Consider the following 23685-nt stretch of genomic DNA (forward strand, 5'->3'; position numbering starts at 1 on the left):
AATTATTTAATAACTGATTTCACAGTTCCTTAGGAACACTGTACTGTCTCTTTTTCTGGATATCTTTCTATTGCCTTTCCTTCAGCCAGTGCTTTGTTCATCTTTCAACTCTTATAGGTTTCCACCTTAAATATTGTTTGAAGAGGGACCACATCAGCTCTTGCTTTTCTTCTGGTTTAAGTTCACTGTATTATCCTTTTTTGATGAATAAACTACCCTATTAAAGTCAAATTTGCCTCATTTTCATTTCACTGTTCATTTCACTACTACATTTCCTTGACTTCTTTTTCAGATCTTGTGTTATCAAGGTCATACTAGTATGCTTGTAGCGCCAAGATTGCTTTCGTTCTCTCCCAAACTATTTCCTTTCCCCCCTCCCTCTCTTAATGATTTTTGGCGTATCTGTCATTGTTATGTGTGCCAATTATTTCAGCATTGTGGGATGGAGATTATCCAGATCCCCTTATTTCTTTCTTGTAAATGTTCTAATTTTGTTTCCACACTGTATGTGGTAATAACCATTATCCAAGCCTCATTTTCAGTGTATCATTTTATTATCTTTATTGAAATAGAAGGCAAAGTACGTTTCAGTGTTTCTTCCTGCTTATTTTTTCCCTTAGCATCCTTTTCAGCCTCAGTGAGTAGATAGTTGCCTGTCTTTACCTTTTTTGAAGCTGAAATGCATAGAAACAGTAATACCCCCATTATTTCTTTTTCCTGGTTCAGCTTAAGTAGGCTTCTAGCTGTTTTTACTCTGTACCCCATAAGCTCTGAAACATGCTTGCTTTTCTTAATCTTTTTGTCCGTTTTTGTAGGAGGAGGTTTTCTGCTTATCTTTAGCATTACAAGTAAGGTTATAATCACAAACCAGGTAGTGTGAAATCCTCTTCACCTCAAGTTTGTTCTTTAGCCTGAAAACCAAGCCCAAAGGCTGGGAAGGGCTTTCAGTTACTCTGTAAACATGTTCTGAAAATTTTCAGCCTCATCAGCCCCATTAATAAATTCCAGTAGGTTTCCTGAGGTTTCCCTTCCCAAAATCTAGACAGTTTGACATGTTTCTGTGGCATGATCTGACATGGCCAGGGTTGGCTTGTGACCAGTCCTGAACCACTTGAACCACTGGTCAGCTCTCCTGCCCGATACCAGAACCAGCTCTAAAACAGCATCCCCGTTGCCCCGAGACTGGTGGTGACAGTGTCTGTTGACCAAAGGAGTGTTTACTTCAGCTGTCACGCCATTGCTAGCAGTTGGGATTTGGTTTTGTTCCAGCTTGCAGCCTTCGCTGCCTGCACCCAGGTTGCTGTTGGTGTGCGCAGTCATGTCGCCCACCGCGGCACAGCAGCCAGTTCTGCATTATGTGGCCAGGCTCAGCCCTCCTTGAAATAGAGTGAAATAGAGGAAGTCGAGCTCTTAAACTTACTGATACGGTCAATTGCTGAGTCTTTCTGTGCTAGGTGGTTTTGACGGATGGATGAATGCACTGATTAAGATTCGTGCATGCTAGTACTTCTCTTCCTTTATTTTCCTCCTTCCTCATTGACCGTCCTGCCTGGCAATTTTAGCCTTTGTTGTAAGTATTGGCTACCTATCAAATGTTATCTTTCTCTTAATCTACTTCTTGTATTTCGTGATGCGACAACAGCTAGTCTTTTGCGATACTAACACTTTTTTCATTTGAATCTCTTCCTTAATTGCCTGCTGTGATAGGAGGCTTCAGTGCTAGTGTTGTCATCTTAATATGGAAAACTATTCATCATGCAAGAGAAATGTGTGCCTGAGTTATTTAAAAAAATAATAATACTTTTCCGCAGGAGACTATTGCTATAGGAGTAAAGACTGCGTGGGAGAGCTGAAATTGCTGGAAATATGTTTATAAGAGAAATTCTGGAAGGTTTTTAGCTATCATACAAGAAATGTGGTTGTCTAAAAACAAGTTGTACAATTCTTTTTCCAGATGTGGTCCCTATACCATTAATTGTAATTCTAGGAGATGAGAAGGCTTAGGAATAGAAAGATGTGTATAAAATATCTAATCACACCAGTAACTGGCTCAGACTTTTCTAATTCCTTGCACTCAGTAATGCATATGCTTGACAGTGCATGTGCTGCATATGCAATTGTTAGTGGCTCCTTTTTCTAAAAGTGAGATGGTAGATGTTAATCTGCTGTGAAAATGTATAAACATGGAGAGGTTAAAACTCATGCATGTTATAAGAAGTCTGAAAGTTGGTATACCATTTCCGAATGCTCCCCTCACTGAAGAGTTGTTGCCAGCCTCTTATGTATGCCTGTTGGCTTTTTTTTTACATTTTTTGTTGTTGTTGTTGTTAGTGTGGCTTTCTTTGTTGCTTTTCTTGTGTGTTTGGGGGATGCAATTGTTGTGTTTTGTAGTTTCTTTTTTATTTTCCTCCCGAGTTAATGGTGAAGAGAGATGGGCAGAGTGAAGACATCAGCAAGTCTTGATGCCAGGCAGGGTTTGATTACATTTGAAATAACTAGTTGTGATTTATGTTCAGTGTTTGAGGAGGAGGAGGAGGAAGAGGAAGTGGGACACAACCTGCCTGACAACATGTTCTAATGGTCTGTAATTTATCTTTGCACCATGTGCAATAATACTTCTCAAATTATTTTCTAAGTGGAAAATGTTTAGTCTTGTCCACAGTTGAGAGTTTTGACTAGTACTCTCTGTGCTGATAGGCAATTCCAGGCTTGATTCTTCTCTGTAGACATTTAGTCAAGTAGCCCTAGGCATATTGTTGTTGCTGCTCCCTGAACAGGTGAGCATGGTTTTAATATTAGTGCCAGCAAATAAAGGGAAGGATGCCTAGTGACTCAGGAGGAGGAAGGTGAGTCAAGATCTGTTACTCTTTCTAGAGTTCTATAGAGATGTGAGTGTAATCTCCCCTTGACCAATGGCTCATATCCAAAAGGGGGTCTCTAAACTACTGAATCCAGAAATGACTCACCTATTAATATTATTCTGTGTTCTCACTTACGCAGTACTTCCTTCCTCTCTTTTACGATCATTGAACAGATGCACTATCTACCTTGGTGCTGGCCTTGTCCTTTATGGATCCTGAGAGAGCTGCTTTGAGTGACCAGGTGGCTACCTGGTTTTGTAGGTTGCAGATGCATGCATATGTACACACACACACACATATATTTATATTCATATATATATATATATGCAAATTGAAATTGCAAACTTTTAAAATAAATTTGGGGTTAAGTTGCTTCAGAGCTGTGGTGGCTTAAGGTAATATGGACCTGGTGCGGCTAGTTGCTCGATGTTGGTGTCAGTCATTTTCCAGGTGGCTGGTCTACCTTAGTAAGACCTCTTCTTGTCCACTGTAATGAAACAAACAAATAAGCAAAAAACATCCAAACAAAAGAACCCACCACCACAAAAACAAACACACACCACCACCAGCAACAAAAAACCACCACCCTAAACAGTAGGATAAAAGGAAACATTGAAAGAAAAAGAAGGGATTTGGTTATCCCTCCGTTATCCCCTCCTGCTGATGCACAGTGTGTATTATTTCCTTTTTGGTGCCTAATGTTGAACATACCCATTTTCCACTTTGTTCCCAAACGTGGAGCGGCAACTTTTGTGCATGTCGATAAAGAGCAGCAGGCAGCTTTAGTGCCATTATTTACAGGCGATTCCCTTGGAGGAGTTAGGAAATGGAGCCAAACCCTTCGTGCAGGCGCTGCTGGGAGTTCACAGCGTCTCTTTCCATGGTGCTCTCCGGTGCTCGTCATTGCTTTGGAGAGGCTGTGGGGCTGGTGTGTGTCACGTCTGTCACAGAGCTGGAAGCAGCTCTCGCCTCGTATTCGCTGGAAAAGCATTGCAGCTGAGTGGTTTGCCTCAGGAGGGGCCTTGGTGTTGGTGTTTGGGAAACAAAATGCCAGCTAACGTGGAGAAATACTGCCCGTCAGTAGGAGAGGGTTTGGTGTGGGGTGGTCCAGGCACATGTGGCTTGTGCTTTGGTCTTTGCTTGAGGTGTCTGGAATGCTATTTTGTACCTCTGTGTTACTGGGCATGCCAAATAAATTACCTCTTCGGAATTTACAGGGGACTGGAAATTTGACTGCTTCCTCAATATGGAAAATGACGAGCGTGTTTTCATTGATATGCTTTACTGCTTTGTTTTCGTGATCCAAGAAGAACTAAGATCTTAACAGGCACAAAATTTTGGCATACATCTAGAAGAATGAATAGAAGTAAATATATATATATATATGCACACATAGCAACTTGTCAGTTTTAAGCTGACACTTGGAATTTTGCACTGATAATTTATTTAGATGTGTTGCTGTTAATATGGAGCCCCTACTAGCTGTGCTAGGAATAATGCAGCAATGCCTAGAAATGGGGATTTTTTTTTTTTTAAAGAACCTGGAATTGTGTTCGTCTATGAGAAGGTTAAAAAGGCAAACTCCTAATTCTTCCTTCTCAGTTATGTGTTTTGAAATTAATTTGGGAGTGTTTCTTCCCATGTATAGGAAAACAGGTTGTTTTGCAGCGTAGCACCTGCTGTGGTCCTTTCTGACACAGTCAGTTGCAGCTCAAACAGGTGCTCAGGTTTAATGGAAGAGAGTTTTAAAGGCTGTCTGCTTAATGCTCCAGTGCAATTAAATCCTGGCTTTGTTTGTAGAAGATAGGATCAGCGTGCATTGGAACAATCAATATGAGCCATAAAAATAAGGCGCTTTGTTCATTTTGTTGTGAATGTTAAAGTAAGCATTCTGAAACGCCAAACTACAGTGACCTTTAACAAGAGCTATGCATTCAGTGCCAAAGCTCCAGCAAGCCTCCTGCTAGGGGAGACCTTGCATAGCTCTTTGTTATTATTTTATTTTCTACAACATCATCAGCTGTATTGCTGAGGGAAATGGCTGTATGGTGAATGCTTCGCGAGTTTGATTTTCCCTAAAGCCACTCTTAGTGAAGCTGTGAATCGTGGTTAAGAGGATTTATGTGTTCATTTAATAAAACCAGGAAGTTAGCAGCCCTCAGAGTTGCAAAGGTGGAAAGCATGAAAACAGTACAGCTCAGGGGTGCAGTGTTAAGGGGTGGTTAGGGCAGAACTGAGAAGAATCCTGATTTAACAAACAAAAGATGACCAGAAAATATGGTCCCCCTCCCACTAATTGAGCGTTTTTAGGATGGCCTTATATTTAACATCCGCTTCATAAATTTTACATTCTTGGATGCGGCTGATACCTGTCATATAACATATGGCTTAAACAAACGTATTTAATTTAAACTGACACTGTTTATAGTTGTTCTGTTCAAGTTGCTATCTTGTTGAACAGAGCCTGCTATCTTGTGTCTGTATACAGCTGACCTATGTGGAGCTTCTTTCCAGTTTGGCTCTCCTATACCTTCAGAAATATGTTTGCAATTGTAGAAGGAACTCTCCTGCCCTGATAGGAGGCCAGTGTTCCTCCCCTCACATAAATCCCTATTCTCTGGAAGCATGGGAACATTTCAAAAGCAAACCCAGAGTAGTGGATGCATCAGTGTTTAATGTCATTGTGTCCAGTTCAGGTGGACCAGAAATGCCGATTCTCTCCTCTCTCTGTGTTGTCAAGGCAGCAGAGCACCTTCAGGACACTCATGTTTTGTGTAGGACAGTGCTGCTTTGCTTAGATCATCAAGGAACCCAATATAATAATAATAAATTGAAAAAGGGAATGCCTTGCTTCTGGAGTTAGTTCATTTTACTCCATAACATGACAGATGATATCTACAACAGTACTGGGGCAGCAGCCTACGTGGGAAAAGATGACTATTATTAACTACAAAGATCTGTTTTTTTTTTTTTTTTTTTAGACTTCAATTATACCTTCTCAATTTTTAAGATGGAGCTAATATATAAATGACAAATTAGTGACATTTTTTGCTGTAAGGAAAATGTCTCTGGTAGTAAAATAGTATTTCAGACTTCGGTAATGTGTGAACTGCAGTGGACCAATTTTCAGGTTTACATTTTCCTAGGAGAAAAAACTGACAGACCTCAATGTACTACTATATAATGCGAAATAATTTTCACAGCTAGACTCACCTAGTGTTTTAACAGCCATCAGTGAAATTATCTGATGAAGAAGCACGTCAGTAAAACTTCTACTGACCCTACGGTACCGTAAAGCATTTTTGTCTAAGAAACTATTAAGCCAGCATAATTTTAGTTATGCAATCTTTATGAATTTATTAAATATTTTCCTTTCTAGCAAAACAAATGTGAGAAAAATAGAATACTTGAATAATTTGCAAAAACAACTATTTTAAAACTGATGGAATAATATTAATAGCTATTCTTTTTACAGAAGTAGCTCTGAGAATCAATCACTGGGAACATAACGCTATAAAAGAAGGAGTAATAGTGTCATATAATATTTATGGTAGCACATGTTGTCCAAATGCTGCTTAGCTGTAGTTTTACTAAAATGTTATTTTTATATCTTGTATCTGTGAGAATGCCTTATTTTAAAATCTTGTAGGAATTGCCGTACAATGTTAAATGACAGCAGAGTAAACAGTAATAGTCTTGAGGTAAGTCCCTGCTCCCTGTTCCTTCAGCTGGAGTGTTTTGTCGACTTCTGGTCTGTCCACCGCCTTGCTCAAGAGGCAGCCTGTGTGAAGTGCTGTGTCCCCCTTCCGCCCAGGCTTACTCCTTCCTGCAAAACTGCACAGCAGGATCTAAAAATTTGCTACCAAATCAAATCTGCCAACAGTGAATCTAGTTTAAACTGCTAATTTGCCAGTGACCCAAACCAAACCCCAACTGAAGAGCTTCATGCCAAGTGTGGGCTATTTCCACTCTAATCCTTTTACTGAAGGGTGGCACTTTGTAAGCAGACCTCTGGAAGCATTACCGGGCGTGTTTCGGGGATGGCTGGGCTTGATCCTACAGGCAGTGCCTGGCTCCCTGCTGTCTGTGGGAGGGCGGGCATCGTGCTCTGTCCTGACCACATCAAGTTGCTCTGCACCATGCATGTGCCCACCTACACGTGGGGCAGAGAGGTGGGCAGCCCAAGGTGCTGCTTTGGTTCACCTTGGTGAGAGCTCTCTTTGTCCACTATAGCAACAGACCAGTTTGTGTGGCTCTCGGAGCTGGTGATTAGGATCAGGATGCAAATTCAGCTTATTGGTTTTGCTCTATTTTCCTTTTAACGCATCTGCTGCTGAAGGACATAGCAATTGATTTTAAATGAGAAAAGGAAGGAGACAATGCAAATTAGCTGTGTTTTGTTTTCTCACATCGTTTTTAATGCCATAGACCTGATTTCATCAGTGGAGACAAAAAACAGCAAAATACTTCCTCCAAACCATTGTTTAATTTAATCCTCTTCTCTCCACTTCTCTCCACCTCCTTCCAACACTTACATCCTCCACGACTCTTAAGGATGCTGTAAGATCAAACCAATTTCATCTGATTGCACATATGCTTTAAAACCTGCAATTTGCTTCAATGAGAGCTAACCCTGACCACTTGATAGTGATGAAATAGTTAAAATAAGTTGCCTGATTACCTCTTAAATGAGTTATTTAATAAAATGCTCCTTTGGTGAAGAAGGAAAAAAAAAAGTTATTTGAATTTTGTCAGGCCACTGAAATAAAATCTGATATAAGTCCTCTGTTCAGAAAATCTTTAAAGATACTAAGTGTCATTATTTGTGATCAACATCTGCTATCTCCTGACTTTGTATGGAAGGGGCTGGGATTCATTGTGAGCCACCTTGCAGGGCCAAAGACAACAAGGAGTTGTATTGTGGTGGTGGGAAAAAAGCAAAGCAGTTATATTAATGATTATTTTTGAGATACAAACATAGTTGTTTAAAATGTAAATATCTTAGCTATTCAAGTACTGCTTAGGTGATTGGCAACAAATGATTTATTAATGATTGACATCATGTAACTCTACACTTTATTTTCCTATGAGGTGGCAGAGTCTAGGCAATTTGACAGAAGCGACAAGCTAGATTTTTGATTGGATGATGACTCTTGGGTTGCTTCAAATCTCTTGCCTTGTACATTGAATGCAACCTCAAATGATGTCTACAGAAACACAAAACACAAAAGCAGACTTCAGAAAAAGGGTCTGGATTTTTCTTTCCTTGATATTTCAGTCTGTCTTCTTACTGTTACCTAATACCACTACTTTCCTTTGGTGCCCTGCAGTATAATTTGGTAGTGTATGCTTTCCTGTAGTAGCCTTCACTTATGCTGAAAATAGAAAAAACATATTCAAGCTGTAAACAAGCCAACAGAGAACTATTATGCCTGTCAAGATGTCCAGTATCGCAGGTCTGTTGCTTTCAAGTAGATTTTGCTACAGGCTTATTATCTTATTTTAGTAACTCTCTAGCGCTGGTTGAAGGAAATAGCTGAGTCTTCCTGTTTATAGAGATACGAGGCAAAGCATTTCTACCAAATAAAACTTGTACTGAAGATACAACATTGTCAATTGCTCTCTGTGTCCTCCAAGCTGCTGTGTTGATTTCAAACTCATTGATAAATAAATGGCTGATGTACTTTGTCTTCTGAAGTTCTGTTTTGGCAAACTTCAGAAGCTGTTGAGTGGACTTAAAAATTTAACAAAACAAAACAAAAAAACACAAAAAAACACCGACAAAACAACAGTGGAGTTGTTTTGGCTTGGGATTAGAAAAAGGAAGAATATGGGGACTTCAGGGTGTCTTGTATACTGGACTGAGTATTTTGATGGTCACATGGAACCTATGGTATACATGCTTTAAAAACAAAAATCTTGGTTTTGGTAACTAATTCAGAGCACTTTACTAGGTTTGATACATCTTTCATGTATGAAGACTGTCTTGAGGTTGTCTCACTGACTTCAGAAGTTTGGAATACTAAGGAAAAACATAGACTGTAAATATAGCAATGCTTTATAATGTCCATAATTTCAAAGCTGTATAGCCAGGTCCAGTTCTTTGATTCTCCAAAGCTTTATGGACTGCTTTAATCATCTAGCAAGCTGATAGGAGAAAAAGTGTTTACAGTCCATTTCATAGGGAATATGTAATTCAAAACTAAACAGTATTCTCAAGTTTTCTGTAGGCTAGAACTTGGTGCTTAAAAATAAGCACACGAACACAAGCCCCAAAAACTTGCATAAAGAAAAAAATTAAATATAAAGATAGTTTGTCTAAAAATCTTGCAGTGAAATTATTCTCCCATCAGTCTTGATCATGTAAACTTGCACATATGTAAGTGTGCAGCTAGCTACATGAAGTCTACTGACTTACATGGTTTGGGAATATCCACTTGTATTTATAAAATATTTTAAAATTAAGAAAATACTAATTCAGTTCCTATGTGTTGCTAATGCCAGGGCAAATTTTGTTGCTTATCCTATGCCCTTCAGAATTTATAGCAGTCAGTGGTTTTGTTTTCTCTGCTAGGGAAGAAGTTGCTTTTAATTTTGGTCCAATAATCCCTGGTATTTTATCCACTTAAAACATAGACTTTCATCCTTCTCAAAGAACAGATGGATAAACTCTTCATCTGAGGCTGGATTAAATTTCTGCTAAAGTCAATGTGTCCCTAGGGGTTTCAGTATGTTTTGGATTGTACTCTTGTTTTCCAGCTCTAAATACTCAAAGGTGGATCTGGAGTACAGAAGCTTCTGGTTGGAGAAGAAAAGGGCACAGTGAAGTTGACCATATACTGCTGCCGCCAACATCACCTACTGGGCTGATGGTTTTGCTGTATATGAAAATGTCTCTTATGTAATCTGATACCATCAAATTCCTGTCACTTCTGACCTTTGGTAGGTCTCTGAAGCTTTAGTAGTAAGCTGGGTTCTTGAAAAATACAACTATACTTCTTAACGTCACCAAGGACCTACTCCATTTCACTGTCTTTTTTGGTGGTGGTGGTGGGTTTTTTTGCCCCCATTTTGCTGTGTAATGTGTTTTTTTTTTTTTTTTTTTTGGCCCCATGGCATGGTATGTCCTTGTCCACACACACCACAGCTGTTTTATCCCTCAGTTCAGTTAGACCTTTGCCACTGCACACCAAAGAAAGTATTTTCTCTCTTTTTCTCCCCCTAATTAGCTTTTTTGTTCTTGCTTGGACCTTTAACTGTCATAGCAGATTTGATGGTGCAGAGGAAGAGGTTCTTGATGTATATATATATATATATTTTTTCCTGGCCATATCAACGTATATTTTTGTATTCAAAAGTTGACCTCAGTCTTGACCTGTCAATTGACCAATTACAGTGGTAAGTTGTGTGTTGTTTTCTGGTTATCCCTTGTGGTTTTTTTTTGTTGTTGGTTTGTTTATTTTTTCCTCCAGAGGCACTGGCAAAGGTATCAGGTGTATCAGTTTTTAGTATTACATTAACATTCCTGCAGGAAGAATAAATTGGAAATCAATAGCTAATTTCATTTCAGTAATGTCATTCAAACTTTCAAGTAAACATGATTTCTACTGTGGCAGATTTAGTTTGTTGATTTGGATGAAAGGTCTCTTTGACCTCTTTGGTTGTGTGTGAACCAGGCTAGCTCCTTTTAATGACAGTTTTGTACTAAACAATTCATGGAAATAGTGTGGCTTGTTCTTAGTGGTCATTTTTTTTCCCCCCTATGATCTGCTTCAGACAGTCTCCCATGTTATATTCACCAAGTCTTAAAATGAATGTGAAATATAATACTGAGAACAAAACTGAAAAACAACAGAAGTAAAAAAAAATGTTTCCATCTGCCTTTTTTTTCCCAATATGTATGATATCTATTATGCTCTTCCAACAGCATAGGTTGTAAGCCCTGTCTTATTAGGATTTCACAATATTTCAATCCTATATATGTAAACAGACTATGGTGTTTACTATTATGACTCCTTTCATTGAGAGTACGAAATACTCTGACAAGTAGACTTGACGGAACGACACAGATACAAAACTGTCCCTTCAGATTCCCTTTGAACCACTTCATTTGATAGTCTGTGCCATCAGAAGGGTAATTAATTTATGGACTGTACAGCTGTTGTATGTAATATGTCAAAACTGTGTGGCTGTAAATGATATTCTGATAAGGTCAAGCTCTGAGGTGTTGTAATAGCTGAAGGTCTGACACCTACATCGCATTTGCGTGTATGAGGTAATATTTAAATAGGAGATACTGTGTTTGCACAGCGTGGTCCCAAATACAGGTGATCACCCCACCCCTCAAGCGGGATACTTGGGTTCTGGTGGTGTTCGTAGGAGTCTAGCAGCTGAAAGGCGTTCCTAGCTATCGAGGCAAAGCCAGGATACTATCTGTGGCTTTTCTCCCTCATTTACTCGCCATACTGAGGCGGGTGGTTACGTCTGAGCCAGTCTGAGATGGCTTTCAGTCCTTCTCCGCTGCCCATGCCGTCGGTTTCTGTGCACAACAGGGATTGCTCCACGTTGGCACAACTGCTGGGCCAGGCAGCCGGCCGTGCGAGCACCGGCTGCGTTGGCAGGTCTTGTGCTGGACATCCTTAATGAACATTAATGCTGTGGCCAGGATTGCCCTTTTTCATCAGCGTTGCTTTCATAATGGCTCTTCTGCTTCCTCACCATTTCAAAGCGGATAACAAATGAGCATCTCTGTCATAAATAATGGACTAGCTTTAAAAAAAATACATGCTGAATGCAGTTTAAAATGACTTAAAATAGCAAAAATAATCAACATTGTGGCAATGTGTTGGTGGAAGCAGCCAACATCTGGAGATGTTTTGATAGGCAAGAGTGGCATTTACTCTTCTTGAAAGAATACACAACTCATAAACAGTGTAATATCTCTAGAATTAGATACTTTATTTTGAAAGGGCTTTGTCAGAAAACATTCTTTGCAGTTGTTCTCTCCCTTCTCTTTTTGTAGACATGAGCTGAATGCCTTGTCAGCTAGGCACTTCACCATAGCTAGTCCATAGCCTGGGCTTTGTATGACTAAGACTACCAGTTAGTTGCCTTCATTAAGAAACAAAATTTTGCTGATTACTTTCAGAAAATGGTAATGCTACATGTTTAACAGTGTTGCATGGTTTACCACTGGCTTTGAAAATATCATTTATACAAAATTTCTGTGTTCAAAACCGAGTGGGTTCTGGACCAGAGGTGAAATTGCAGCGGACCCACAAAAACACAGGCTGCCCCTAGCAGGGATGCTGCTGCTCAGGCTCCTCCCTTTCCCAGGGGGCAGGGTTGCACGTTTTCACGGGCCACTGTGTAGAATAGGCAACAGCTGTGGTCTGGAACATGTGGCCAAAATAAAATTCACTGGAGAAACCTTTTCCTGGCTGTGTTTTAGATTTAATACATTTTCATCTTGTTTGTTGGCCGTTTCCGTACTGCTTTTGATGGGTAGGCAGGAAAGCAGCTGCAAGCAGTCTGCTTTGCAACTGCTGCTATCAGGCAGCGGAAGGCATGCTACAGCTGTGGTTTGATGTTATGTTTGGTGAAATACCAGCCTCCAGCACTGCCACCCTTCCCGCTCTCCTGCCAGTGTGCTGCCACCTCAGCGGGGCTGTGACAAACAGCAGCGGGCAGCTGATGCAGCTGAAAAACCACCCAGCAGAAACAGACATTCAGGTGGTTGCTCTGCATTTGGAGGAAATTTTGTTTTATTTATTTAAGTTAGGTAATATTTTGGTGGAAAACAGAGAAAAAAAATATGTATTTACATTCGAATTTCCCAAGATCATTGACTGCATGGTCACTGGTATGGTTCAGCTGTGGAGGGCAGCTTCGGGATGGCTTCTGAAGATCAAATGTAGATGTGTTGTTTATCCTGTTTTCTGCATTTTAGCTTACTGTAGGTAAGAATTCCGTAGCTCAGTATAGGACCAGGACCTGCGGGTGCTGCGGCTATGTGCTGTCTACACACCCTGCCCTGGTGCTGCTCATGCTGGGACTCCGCTCGTCTGGCAACGAAGAGGCAGTGAAGCATGAAGCATGGTTTACAAGCGTGGCTGTTTCACAACCACCTTCCGTCACCAGAAGGCAGAGCTGCTGTGGACAGGAGCAGCTCCCACCGCTCTTTCCAGCGGGTGCTGCCACCCTGCTGCTATAGCGCTGGTCGCTGTGCCATGTGCCATAAATCTGGCTTGGTGAGGCTTCATGGTTTAGTTTGGATGGGTTCGTTTCTTCAAAGGAATTGGGTCGTTAGTGAAGAAATTGCTGTTCTCTTCTTGCTGGGGTGGAGGTAACACAGGAACAGAGATGCACCCAGGTGTGGGAAGGTGGTACCCCTTTGCTGTGAAGGCAATTGCCTGCTGAAACATGGTTGTGGTTTCTTTTCAGAAAAAAAAAAAAAAGGCAAAATAATTGAAGGATTGTTTTCCACTGGAAACACGATTAGTTCCATATATATGAAGAAATAAAATTAACTGGTGCTGCCGTCTTGCAATTCGAAGAGTCATTAAATTAATCTCCATATACTTGATTAGTTTATATTGATTAGACATGGTTATAGTTACAGTTTTCTTTTTTTTTTTCTTTAAGGAAAGGTAGGTAGGGAGAGCTTCCAGTAATCCGCTGGAGAGAAGATAACGTAATCAACATGTTTGCCTCGTGCGGCAGATGTGGTTTCTACAGTCTTCTGCATTTGGACACAAAGAGATCCTGGTTCTGTGAAAACACACTTAGGCTTTTCCAAACTTTGTGCAACTGCGGATATTTCCTCAGTAGCAGGGTCACTTACCAAGGAAACTCGATAGTCACTAGAAGCCAAAAGAGGAAGATTAATGATGCCCTGGGAAGGACACATCCTTTCTGCAGCCTGTGCGGCTGGGGTGCCGTGGTTTTGGTGGGAGGACCCCCAACTCCCTCAGCTGGGCCTGGGTCACCGAAAGGCAACGGTGGGGGTGGCAGGGGACCTGCTTCTTCCTCCTCTTTGCATCCAAGCGATGACTCAGAAGTGTTCGTGACTTACCATGGCTCTCTTTAAAAGCCGGAGGAGCCATTTGCCCCAGCCTCCAAAGACTGGGGGATGGAGTGGTTTTGGGAGCTTGAAAAACTGAAGTGTCTCAAATGACTCCTTCCTCAGGTTCATCATCTGATGCTGCTGCATTCTTGGAGACATCCACTGTTCTCACCAGATGTGTAATGTTCCCTCAAATCTCCATTGGGGGGGGGGGGAGAAAAAAAAAAAAAAGGTCCCCCCTCCCCAAAAATCTCACAAAAAAAAAAAAAAAAGAAGACCCACAACCTCCCAGAACAAAAATAACAAACAAACCATGCTTGTACAATGCCCTTGGCTCTGTCCCTGGTCTTTTAACTTGCTTTGTGATGATCAGTTGAAGAGGTTTTTTTCTTTTTCACAGTGTAACATTGTATTTTGCACTGCTAAGAAGTGGAGAGATTTTTTTTGTGCGAAGGTTACTTGCGTGCTTCGTGTGTGTTTTGTTTTAGTCTGTGTCATGTTTTATGTACTTGTTTTGTCATTTGTGCTTATCTACAATACTTCACAGGAGTATTTTACTTCCTTATCCCCCCTCCCCCCCCATGGTAAATACTGGGAGAGAAGAGAGACCTGAGATGGTGTTTCAGGCTGAAAAGGTCAGAGGAAGATAGCTGTTGAAGATAGCAGGGCTGCAAGACAGGGAGATGGCTTAGAAGAGCACGTATGGGCCAGAGCTAGGAGAATGAAAAATCCTAATGAGGAGTTAAGTTTTTCATGAGACATTTAAAGGCAAATCAAGGAAATTGTGTCCCAGGTCTTCAGATGGGGGCAGAATAGATGATGGGTGGCATGAGATTGCTGCTCATTTTCAGGGTGAGCAAGTATACAGTGAGCTGTCTGAAAACTATCTAATTTCAAACGTGGGCCTTCAGATCATCAGCCTGAAGCTGCTCTTCAGACCTTACTGCCATAATGCAGTTATTTTTTTCTGCTTTCTTATATTGAGGAAATCCATACTTTTTAGAGCTAAAAGTCTGTGTCTTGTACCTCTGGAAATACCAGAAGTTCATATCCTTTTGGTACAGTAGGAGGTCCTAACCTTTTTTTATACAACATGTTTATTCTCAAAATGAGTTGTACAAAAAATTTTTAGTTAGAAGTCTGTTTAGTTGAATGCTTCCTGCCATTGTATGTGATTGGTCATCCTTTGGATCACTAAAAACCGTTTAAAATGGCAAATCGAGCTTCATTTGCTTTCCTTACCATTCCTACTAGCACACACAATGTCTCTTTGGCATAATGAAGGAATTTTACCCACAATTTCTTTCTGGGCTTCGTAACTGTATTAGGAAAGATGTTAAGTTTTAAGAGATACAAAAATGTATGTCTGCACGTTAAGCTGTTTCGTGTGTCCAGCCCACACAAGATGAGACTCAGTGTTTCATCTTGCAATGAGGATTGTTTCATCTAATGATGTGATGCAACCCAGTGTCTGGGGCAAGTTGAAAGCATGGGTTCTTGGTCAATCCTCGTGCTTGCAGCTGCGTGTTGAGGCCCTTGGCTTAGTTAGGGTTGTTTCCTTAATTATGCCCTTGCCCTTTACCCTTTATCACTTTCCACCATTCAGCTTCTTAGGCTCTTTTTATTACGATCATTAATCACAGTAGTTGTCTGTCTTGCTTAATATAGCAGAGCTGGGTTCAGCTGACTGTCCTTCTGGTTGTTTTGTGTGTGCGCGTGTTTTGTTTTGTTTGTTTTTTTTAAATCACTGCAGAGGTCAATTTCTCCAGTGTATCAGGAGTTGCTGGAGAATGAAGATGCTACTAAAATCATGTAGATTGATAATTCGGGGTGAGGAGGGAATACCAAACCCTTGGTGTGTTGTCTCAACTATATGTGTTTTTGTGAGCCTTCTTATCAACTGTTCATTTGTGGGGGTGGAAAAAAGTGCTGCCCCTCCTTGTTTTTGAATGGTGACATGGACTTCCCCTGTGTATTTTTTGACTATCCTGCTGTTGTCTGGAAATCAAAACTTTAATCCAGGGGTATTTAATGCTTGCAAAGTTTGAAAATAGACTATTTGAAGCATGATAGAGAGATGAGGCAAAATCTATGCAATACATATTCACAAATAGCTTTGTTTTGACATTTATCTTGCTGTGTTCATTCTGCCAACTGGCTTCAGGCACGGCTACCAAAAGAATGAACACATGTTGCATTCATTAGTTCTCATCTGGCTGTGCTTCATCTTGCAAGACAGACAAAATCACGATCATACTAAATAGATTGTAATGCATTTGTAATACGAGGTCTTTTCTGCATAACAGAACAATGGCTTTGCAAAGCTGCTGCTCTTAAACCACGGCATTTTGCTTCATTTTAATGAAATGAATGCAAGTATATTGCCAGTGATGTCATTGCTTTTTCGCCTTGAAAGATGTCATAGGAAAAATATTCAAATATAATACTAAACAAACAACCGCCCCTTTGCCCTCCCCTCCGTGTGAACTTTTCATTTCACGTTGTGCTTTGACTGCCGTTAGGTCTGTCCTCTCCAACACACACACAGACACGCTGTGGAACAATAATAGTTTATTTGAATTGATCCATTACAGAAATCCTTTTCATTAGCTATTTGTGGTGGTTCTTGCTGTTCAGACCGAGGGCAAATAGACTGCTGTTGGCTTTTCCTAGTTAACATCGCAGTATTAAAGCTGTATTTAATGTTTGCCGTGAATACGTTGCGTTGTAGTCCCATCTGAAAGAGGCATGGCAGGGTGCCCGTGTGACAGCCTAATTGTTTTGGTTTTAAATGGAAGTGGTGCAGGACCTCGTGTGTGTATAAACAATGCCCATTTTCCGACTCTGAAGCAGGTCGATGAGCAGCTGGTGAATTCTGCTTTCCTTAAAGAAAAAAAAAAAAGCCAACAAAGTCGTAACGCTGGGATCGCTGATGGATAGCCAGCGCGCCGTGAAGTATTTCTGTGCTGCATGCGCCTCGTAAGTGCCTTTATTGGTGTATTTCTGACGTCTGAGGGCTAGCCACTCCCTGCGGCAGCCTGGGATTTTTGTCCCTATCCCACCCCCTTCAGCCTCTGGCTGGGGCTGCGGGCAGAGGGGCTGCGCTGTGAGCCCCCCGGGGCGGCCACGGGCTGGGGATGGAGGGCGGCTTGCCCTGCCTGGCGGCCAGCTGCGATCCCGCCGCGCTGGGGAACTTCTGCACGGGTAAAGTACGGCTGCTCCTGGGCACGGGGGAAAGGGAAAGCTGTAAGCGACGGGACGAATATTTATTTTGGTGATCGAGTTGACTGCAGCCGGCAAGGTGTGCTTGTGCAGAGGCTGAGATACTCACTGTGGTGCAGCATCCTAACCTTGAGAAAACTTAAGGGGAAGAAAAAAAAAAAGGTATCTGTGTATAGCGGAGAAAATAATGGGGAGGTGATTAGGAAGTTAATACTCGCAGGGCACGATGCTTCTGGCGCGGTGGCTTTGGCAGCGTGCATGCTCTCAGCGCATCGCGGACCAAGCGAGAAGCGTGCGGAGTGACCCTTCCCAAGCGTGGGCCAGAGCCGCTGCTGTGCACCGTGCTTCGGGCAGCACCTCGGTTTTGTGTCTCTGGAAAGAAAAGGAAGACGAAGCTCCTGCAGGGAAGCTTTGGCTGCATGCGGGCCTCTCAGGCAGGAGGCAGCAAAGATTCGTTCAAAGTAGGCGGTTAAAATAGCTCTGCCCGCTGCAGCCTGAGCTCTGTACGTTGCTGTATTTGTGTGTGTCTGTGTGTGTAAAACATGTATTTGTCCTTCAGAGGTAAGGGTTTTTTCCACTTTCATTTTTACCGGGGCCTTGGTAAAAATGAAATCTTTCAGCACAGACTTCCTTTCTTTAAACAGTTGCTATCAAACCAGCCTCTGTTTAGTGTAAATCAGATAACTAATTGCAGCATTCTTGCCCTATCAACCTTAAAGTTTGAGTTCAGCCTTTAGGAGGAAGAAAAAATACTAAAAAGACCACCAAATCCAAATAGAGACCAAATGTATTGTTCTTGTATATAGCAGAGAAGCGTGTTATTCCCAATGAAACAAACTTCACTGAGCAGTTCTTTGTCTGCTGATTCATGCAGTGCAGTGTTCATATAAGTACAGCATCTTGCCTATAAAATCTTACACTTTTTTTTTTTTCCTCCCTAAAATACATCTGTCAACAGGAGAGTTTGCTTAAAAAACAAATATGGGCAGGTACTCGCCGCATAAATTTCTAAGTGTATTTAATGGGAGAAAGAAGTGACCTTGCCGCAGCGTGCTTTCTTAAAGTGAGCAACACACTGAACTTTATCTGCTTCAGAATTCAAAGCATTCGGTTTAGAATTTAAGATGTAGCAACCCTGGGGAAAGAGGGAGGGTGAACTGGAAATTTTAAAGTGCTTCATACAGTCTTTTGCAGACTTGCACAATTTTGTGTGGTGGAAGAGTAAAAAGGGGCTAATGTTTAACTGTTTATCTTCAGAACAAAATTCAGCAGAAGAGAAATTCTTACGGCTGTATCTGGCCAGCATTGTTACTGGTGAGTTGAGGCTTATGTAAAGATATTTCCATTGATTTTAATGGCTTTTTGCAAGAGTTTCTATGATCCTCTGATTAGAACTATACCACTTTCTCAGACTTGAGTTCGAGGCATACGCAGAGTTTCAAAAGCAAGTGTGGCATGATGGGCTGGCCTCTGAGATTTGCCTAGAAATCCAGCATAATAAGGTGTGAGAAATACGTTCTTTACTTAACGATTACATTCTACTTTAACTCTTTTCTGCATCTTAGAAAATAATTTTCACTAATATCTAGATACAAGATTGAGGTTTTTGTTGAGTAAAAGTTAACGTCAGAATTCGTAATTGATAGAAAATATGACTTTGGATATTTTTTAGCAATGTAATGTATTCTGCTGATTTAAAACTTCATTCCTACTTACATCATTAAACCTAATGTACTCTTGTATAAAATTTTCGAGGAATGTGCCCTGGTTGGCAAGTATACTTACAGCAGTAAGAAACTGGTATGATGAAGAATCAACTGCTTTGTTCATATGAAATTTCTGACTGCATTCTCGAGAGTTCCTTGCCTTGAGAACTTTTTGCAATGGTAATTGGTAACAAGAAGTTGGAAAGAGCCTGACACTAAGTTGTAGAAAGATTATTTTTTTTTGACCACAGATGCTCATTCTTGCTTTACGTGAAGGAGATTAAGACCTTGCAGTAATGATATGGCATTTGGGGTAAGGTTTGGGGGATGAGTTCTTAATTTATTATTATTTTTAATAAAGGTTCTACAATTATATGCTTTGTTATGAGAGCTGCTACTGCTGCCCTGTGTTACCTGTAATGGTGACTTGTTTTGTGTTGGTGCTTGACAAACACAGAATCAAAGAAGAAAAAAATGTCTTTTTTTGTGGGGGTACTCCTGGTCTTTATTTTTGGGTATCATTGTACGTATATCCAATTTCTCATTTGTTGATAGAGCTAAAACAAATTTGTTGTTCAGCAGGGAAGAACTAGAACTTTTTTTTAACAAATGGAACATCAGTACTGATAGGAAGCTTGTTCAGATTTTTTAAAAAGTTTGTTAGGTGTCAAGTTATGGATTTTTATTTTTTTTAACATACTTATGTTTAATGAGCCTTTTGTAACTAAAATACAGGCAGGGTTTACATCGTGACACGTCCTTTCAGAAAGATCTTGTCTATCAAATTTGATCTGGGCTAGAATTTAGCTTAGGTTATACAGGGCAGGATAGAAATTTTTAGTTCGAACAAGGAAAATATTTACTTGCTAACAAAACTTTAACTTTGCATGCTTTGCATTAAATATTTGCCTCCAGTAAAATTTAGCATCACGAGCAGCATTTATAAATGGTTGTGGGGAAAAAAAATAATGCCACTCTCAGAGTCCCCAGATTTGGAAAATTGGTTGCTTTCATGCTTCTGTGTTTATTTTGATACTTTTATCTTTAACACCAAAGGAGCAGAGCATTTACTTAGGTGGTGTGTCACGGTGGGGAGCAGCTGCTGCTGGAGGCATTAGCAGCATTTGTATACTCTCAATTTATACACCTAAAATATTTGGTATCTAATAATAATATTATTATTATTATCATCATGATTATTATTTGTTGTAGGTTTCAGCATATTTGACACACACAATTCAGTTTTCTGTGAGAGTCAGTGCATGGCTAGCTTTGAAATGACCTTAACTTACTATTTCTGAGTAATTACTAGGTAACTGATCCACATTATCATTTTCATCTCCCAAAACAATAAAACTCAGAGCCCGCGTTCTTCTGTTCAGTTAATATATTTTTGCAAATGAGGGCACAATTCCTGCCAGCCTGCCTCACCAACCCACGCTGGGTTACCTGAAATGAGATTTCTAGGTGGCAAGATGGGAGAAGTCTTCCGACATGCCGCGAGCACTGCTGTGGGTCTGAATCCACTGTTCATCCAGCTCCGCTTGCGGTGGGAGACAAGGGTCAGGCTCTTGCTGCCTGCTGAGGGCTCGCCATGGGACCACGAGGGTGCTGCCTCTCTGCCTCCATTCGGTCTCTTAGGCCTGAGATTCATTTAAACAGTTTTACTGTCAGAAAGTGGTATTAGCAAGGGCCTTTAAAGGTTTAAAAGCTACATTAGAGCAGCACTGGCCATAGTCCTATACTAAAAATGTGTTAATAGTTTCTCTTTGCTTTCTTTCCTGTCTTCCAGAAAGACCCTATGTCTTAGTATCTCACTTAAAGAACTGCAGTGGGTTTCTTGGGTGAAGGAGGCAAAGGCAGAAAGTTTTGTTTCCTAGAAATAATGAAATGCAGCCCAGCTATTCCACAAGAGCTGTGTCTCCCCCTCCCCAGGTTTACTGTAGTCCAAATGCTTTAGGCTGTGTTTCCTGAAATTTCTCTGCTTCCTGTTGATTCCCCAACAGAAGGGCAAACTGTTCCCTACCAAGAAGATCAGCATTCACCAGAAACTGAAGGTGCTAAGGGGTTGTGTTTTTGTAGACATGGCCATTCATGCCTGTCACTGAAGGCCTTAAGTACTTGGCAATTGGACTTTCTGAAAGTAGTGATTGATGAGATGATACTGTCCTTCTACTATGCTTCTTTACTTATTATGCTCTACTTCATAGAAGGAAATGCTGGCAGATGCCATTCCTAACTGTCATCCTTTTCCACATCGTTTCAACTTCTTCAGCTCTTAGGTCTAGAGGTAAAATCCTGTCTCATTATAGGGTGTGAAAATACCATTGCTGCCTCTTAGGGACCCATAAACCTACTAGAGTTTGCAAAATAGTGTATGCTTGTTTCTAAATTCTACTTCATACTTCCTTATCAGGTTACTACAGCTTTATTCGCTTTCTCCTACTCATTTGGCAGAGTTAAATGAACCTATTATTGAGCACTTATATGAAGTAATTATAAGTGTTGTTGGACTAAATATTTATTTGCTTCATGTATTAGCTGAGCCTGTGCTTAATGAAGTGACCTGTAAGCTCGATCAGCTGGTTCTGTTTCCAGGCTTCATCCCATTAAACATCCCCTCAAAGTGCTATTTACTCTCCAGATACCATCCCCTTTCCAGGTATTCAGCTGGGAGCGAGGGACGTGCCTCGCCAGAGCCACCTGTGCCCAGGACGAGCCAGCAGAGTGGCACCAGCAGGGCAGCAGGCATCGCTCTGTCTGGCCAGGAGAGGTGTCGGGCTGGCTGGAGACCTGGGCATGCTCCTGGGTGTCCTGCTCTCAGTGGCCCTGCTGGAGCAGGGGCTTGAAGCAGGCAGCCTCCAGAGGTCCCTGCCAGCTACATCCAGTCTGAGATGCTGCACAATGTTTTACACACGCGCATCATTAAAAAATATTCCAGTGTGACTGAGAAACAAAAAAATGTATGCCTGGTACATACTTTGCTAGATACCTGCGGTATTACACAGTAGCATGTAACTAAATACCTACTGTATTGAGCTGTAACACCAGTGCTATGGAGATATGAAATAAAGTCACAAATATAAAAGTCACCAGGGTTTTTCATCTTGCAGTGCTAAGAAGGCTATATCTACCTGACTCAGTGGAATTGTCTCACTTCTTTAACTTGGTAGTTAATATTCAGAAATGTGGTTTTGGTTTTTGTAATGTTTCTTCTGCTTTGCCTCTTTTGATATCTCACTTCTAACAGTTCTAGGAATATGTATTAGTCATCAAGAGGGGGTTGAAAAGATGATGATGACTGGTGCAGGGCAACCGTTCGCGTTTTCTTAGCAGTTGCAGAAAGTGCTAAGAAAGCTAGTTTTCTTAGAAAATGCAGGAGAAGAGATGGAAGGAAGGACCAAGTGTGACAGTCATTAGTCACAGTTTTTAATGCATGATGAGAAGATGTTCTGATGTATTATAATAACATAGAGTTTAGGTGCCAAGTCTTCTGCCTGTGTTCTTCTCTCCCACCATCATTTTTGTTCTTCATATGCTCTAAAATGGCATAAGGGTTTTGCCCTTGTTTACCTGTAATGCTGTTCAGAAGTGCTTAAAACCATGAGAATACCCAGTGAGGTTACTGGTACCTATGAAATACACTGAGGGGAGCATTTCCTTCCATGAGAAGCTGAATGAGTTGCCTTCTCCGCCCACAGGCCAAAACCAGGAGGTCTTCCTGGCTCTCAGAGGCACAGGCTGCCTTTCCCATTGTGCTTTCCTGTGAAGACTTTTCGGTATGCACATCGCAGGTCACAAGGGATGGTCACACCTAGTCAGTGTGGGCTTGCACACGAGTTGCGGAGTGCTAAGTGAAGGTGGAAATGTACAGCGTGTTGACACAGCAGGTTAGTAAATGTGGATTAACAGCCTGGCATTTATTCTTGAGTAAGAGTATGCGCTTGAGTAGTTACTACAGGGAAGCTGTGATGCCGTTGACTCCCTCTTCTCCTCACTCCCTGATAGTTTATGTGGCCATACTCTGGGTTGTAGCCCAAAGTTGTGTGGTTAGAACATGCTGTTCAGGTGTTGCTGACTTCAAACACACCCATCCTGTGCTCATACACAAGTGCTGGGGCCCATTTGCAGCTCAGCATTTCTGCTGTTTGTGAATTTTTGTGAATCTGTGCCTTATGCACAGAACGATCCTTCTTTCTAATGAGACTTTGATTGGTGTCATTTCTTAACTAAATTACTTATTTGGAGGAATAAGGAAGAAAATGGGCAAAGCATGAAGCCACTTATTCATGATTCATGGCACTGGTGTTATTTAGTCACAACCAGATTTAATTCTTGGTTCTCTATAAAGTGTCCGCAGTACTTGATTACTTCCAATGCCAGACACATCTATAATCAGGCCCATCTCCCCTACTATTTATAGTGATGTTCTTTGTACCTAAAAACTGTTGCTTTGTAGCAAACAGTGGGAAAAGAAACATGAAGTTTTTTTTCTACTTCAAAGACTCCATCCATCTAATGAATAGATTATAGATAACCTGTTTATGATACAAAACATGATGGAGTTAAAAAATAACTTGATAGAAATATAGTCCCTTTTATGTTTACAGAATTTGACAAATAGTCCACATCAGAAATGTGTTTTTCTGGAGGATCCTTTTGAGAAGGAAGGAAGAGGCATCCCTATGAAAGTGTTTCTCCCATGCAGGCAAATTTCATGCACACATTCATGATGGTTTCATATGATTTATCGATAGTGACTATGATACTTCAATTTTGTATGGGACTTCTACATAAAAGACATTCAAGGTGAAATTTTGAAAGGTCTTAA

At 40.9% G+C, this 23685-nt stretch overlaps 1 protein-coding gene across 10 annotated transcripts in view; it reads left to right on the forward strand.

Moving 5' to 3' along the window:
* The window catches only part of EML4 (EMAP like 4), a 157956-nt gene that overhangs the window by 49296 nt on the left and 84975 nt on the right, over positions 1–23685 (forward strand). For 2 of the 10 annotated variants that reach the window (XM_048057786.2, XM_048057789.2), the window contains exon 1: positions 22606–22744. The exons of 4 other annotated variants lie outside the window; for them this stretch is intronic. In XM_048057786.2, coding sequence (XP_047913743.1) covers positions 22636–22744 — 109 coding nt within the window. In that variant the 5' untranslated portion in view covers positions 22606–22635. Of the gene's footprint in view, positions 1–16978; positions 17131–18353; positions 18463–22603; positions 22745–23685 lie in introns of those variants that run through there. 4 more of the 10 variants (XM_013173883.3, XM_013173882.3, XM_048057790.2 and 1 more) reach the window with 4 other exon arrangements.

The sequence above is a fragment of the Anser cygnoides genome, chromosome 3 (genome assembly GCF_040182565.1).
Source record: "Anser cygnoides isolate HZ-2024a breed goose chromosome 3, Taihu_goose_T2T_genome, whole genome shotgun sequence".
NCBI classification, from domain to species: domain Eukaryota; kingdom Metazoa; phylum Chordata; class Aves; order Anseriformes; family Anatidae; genus Anser; species Anser cygnoides.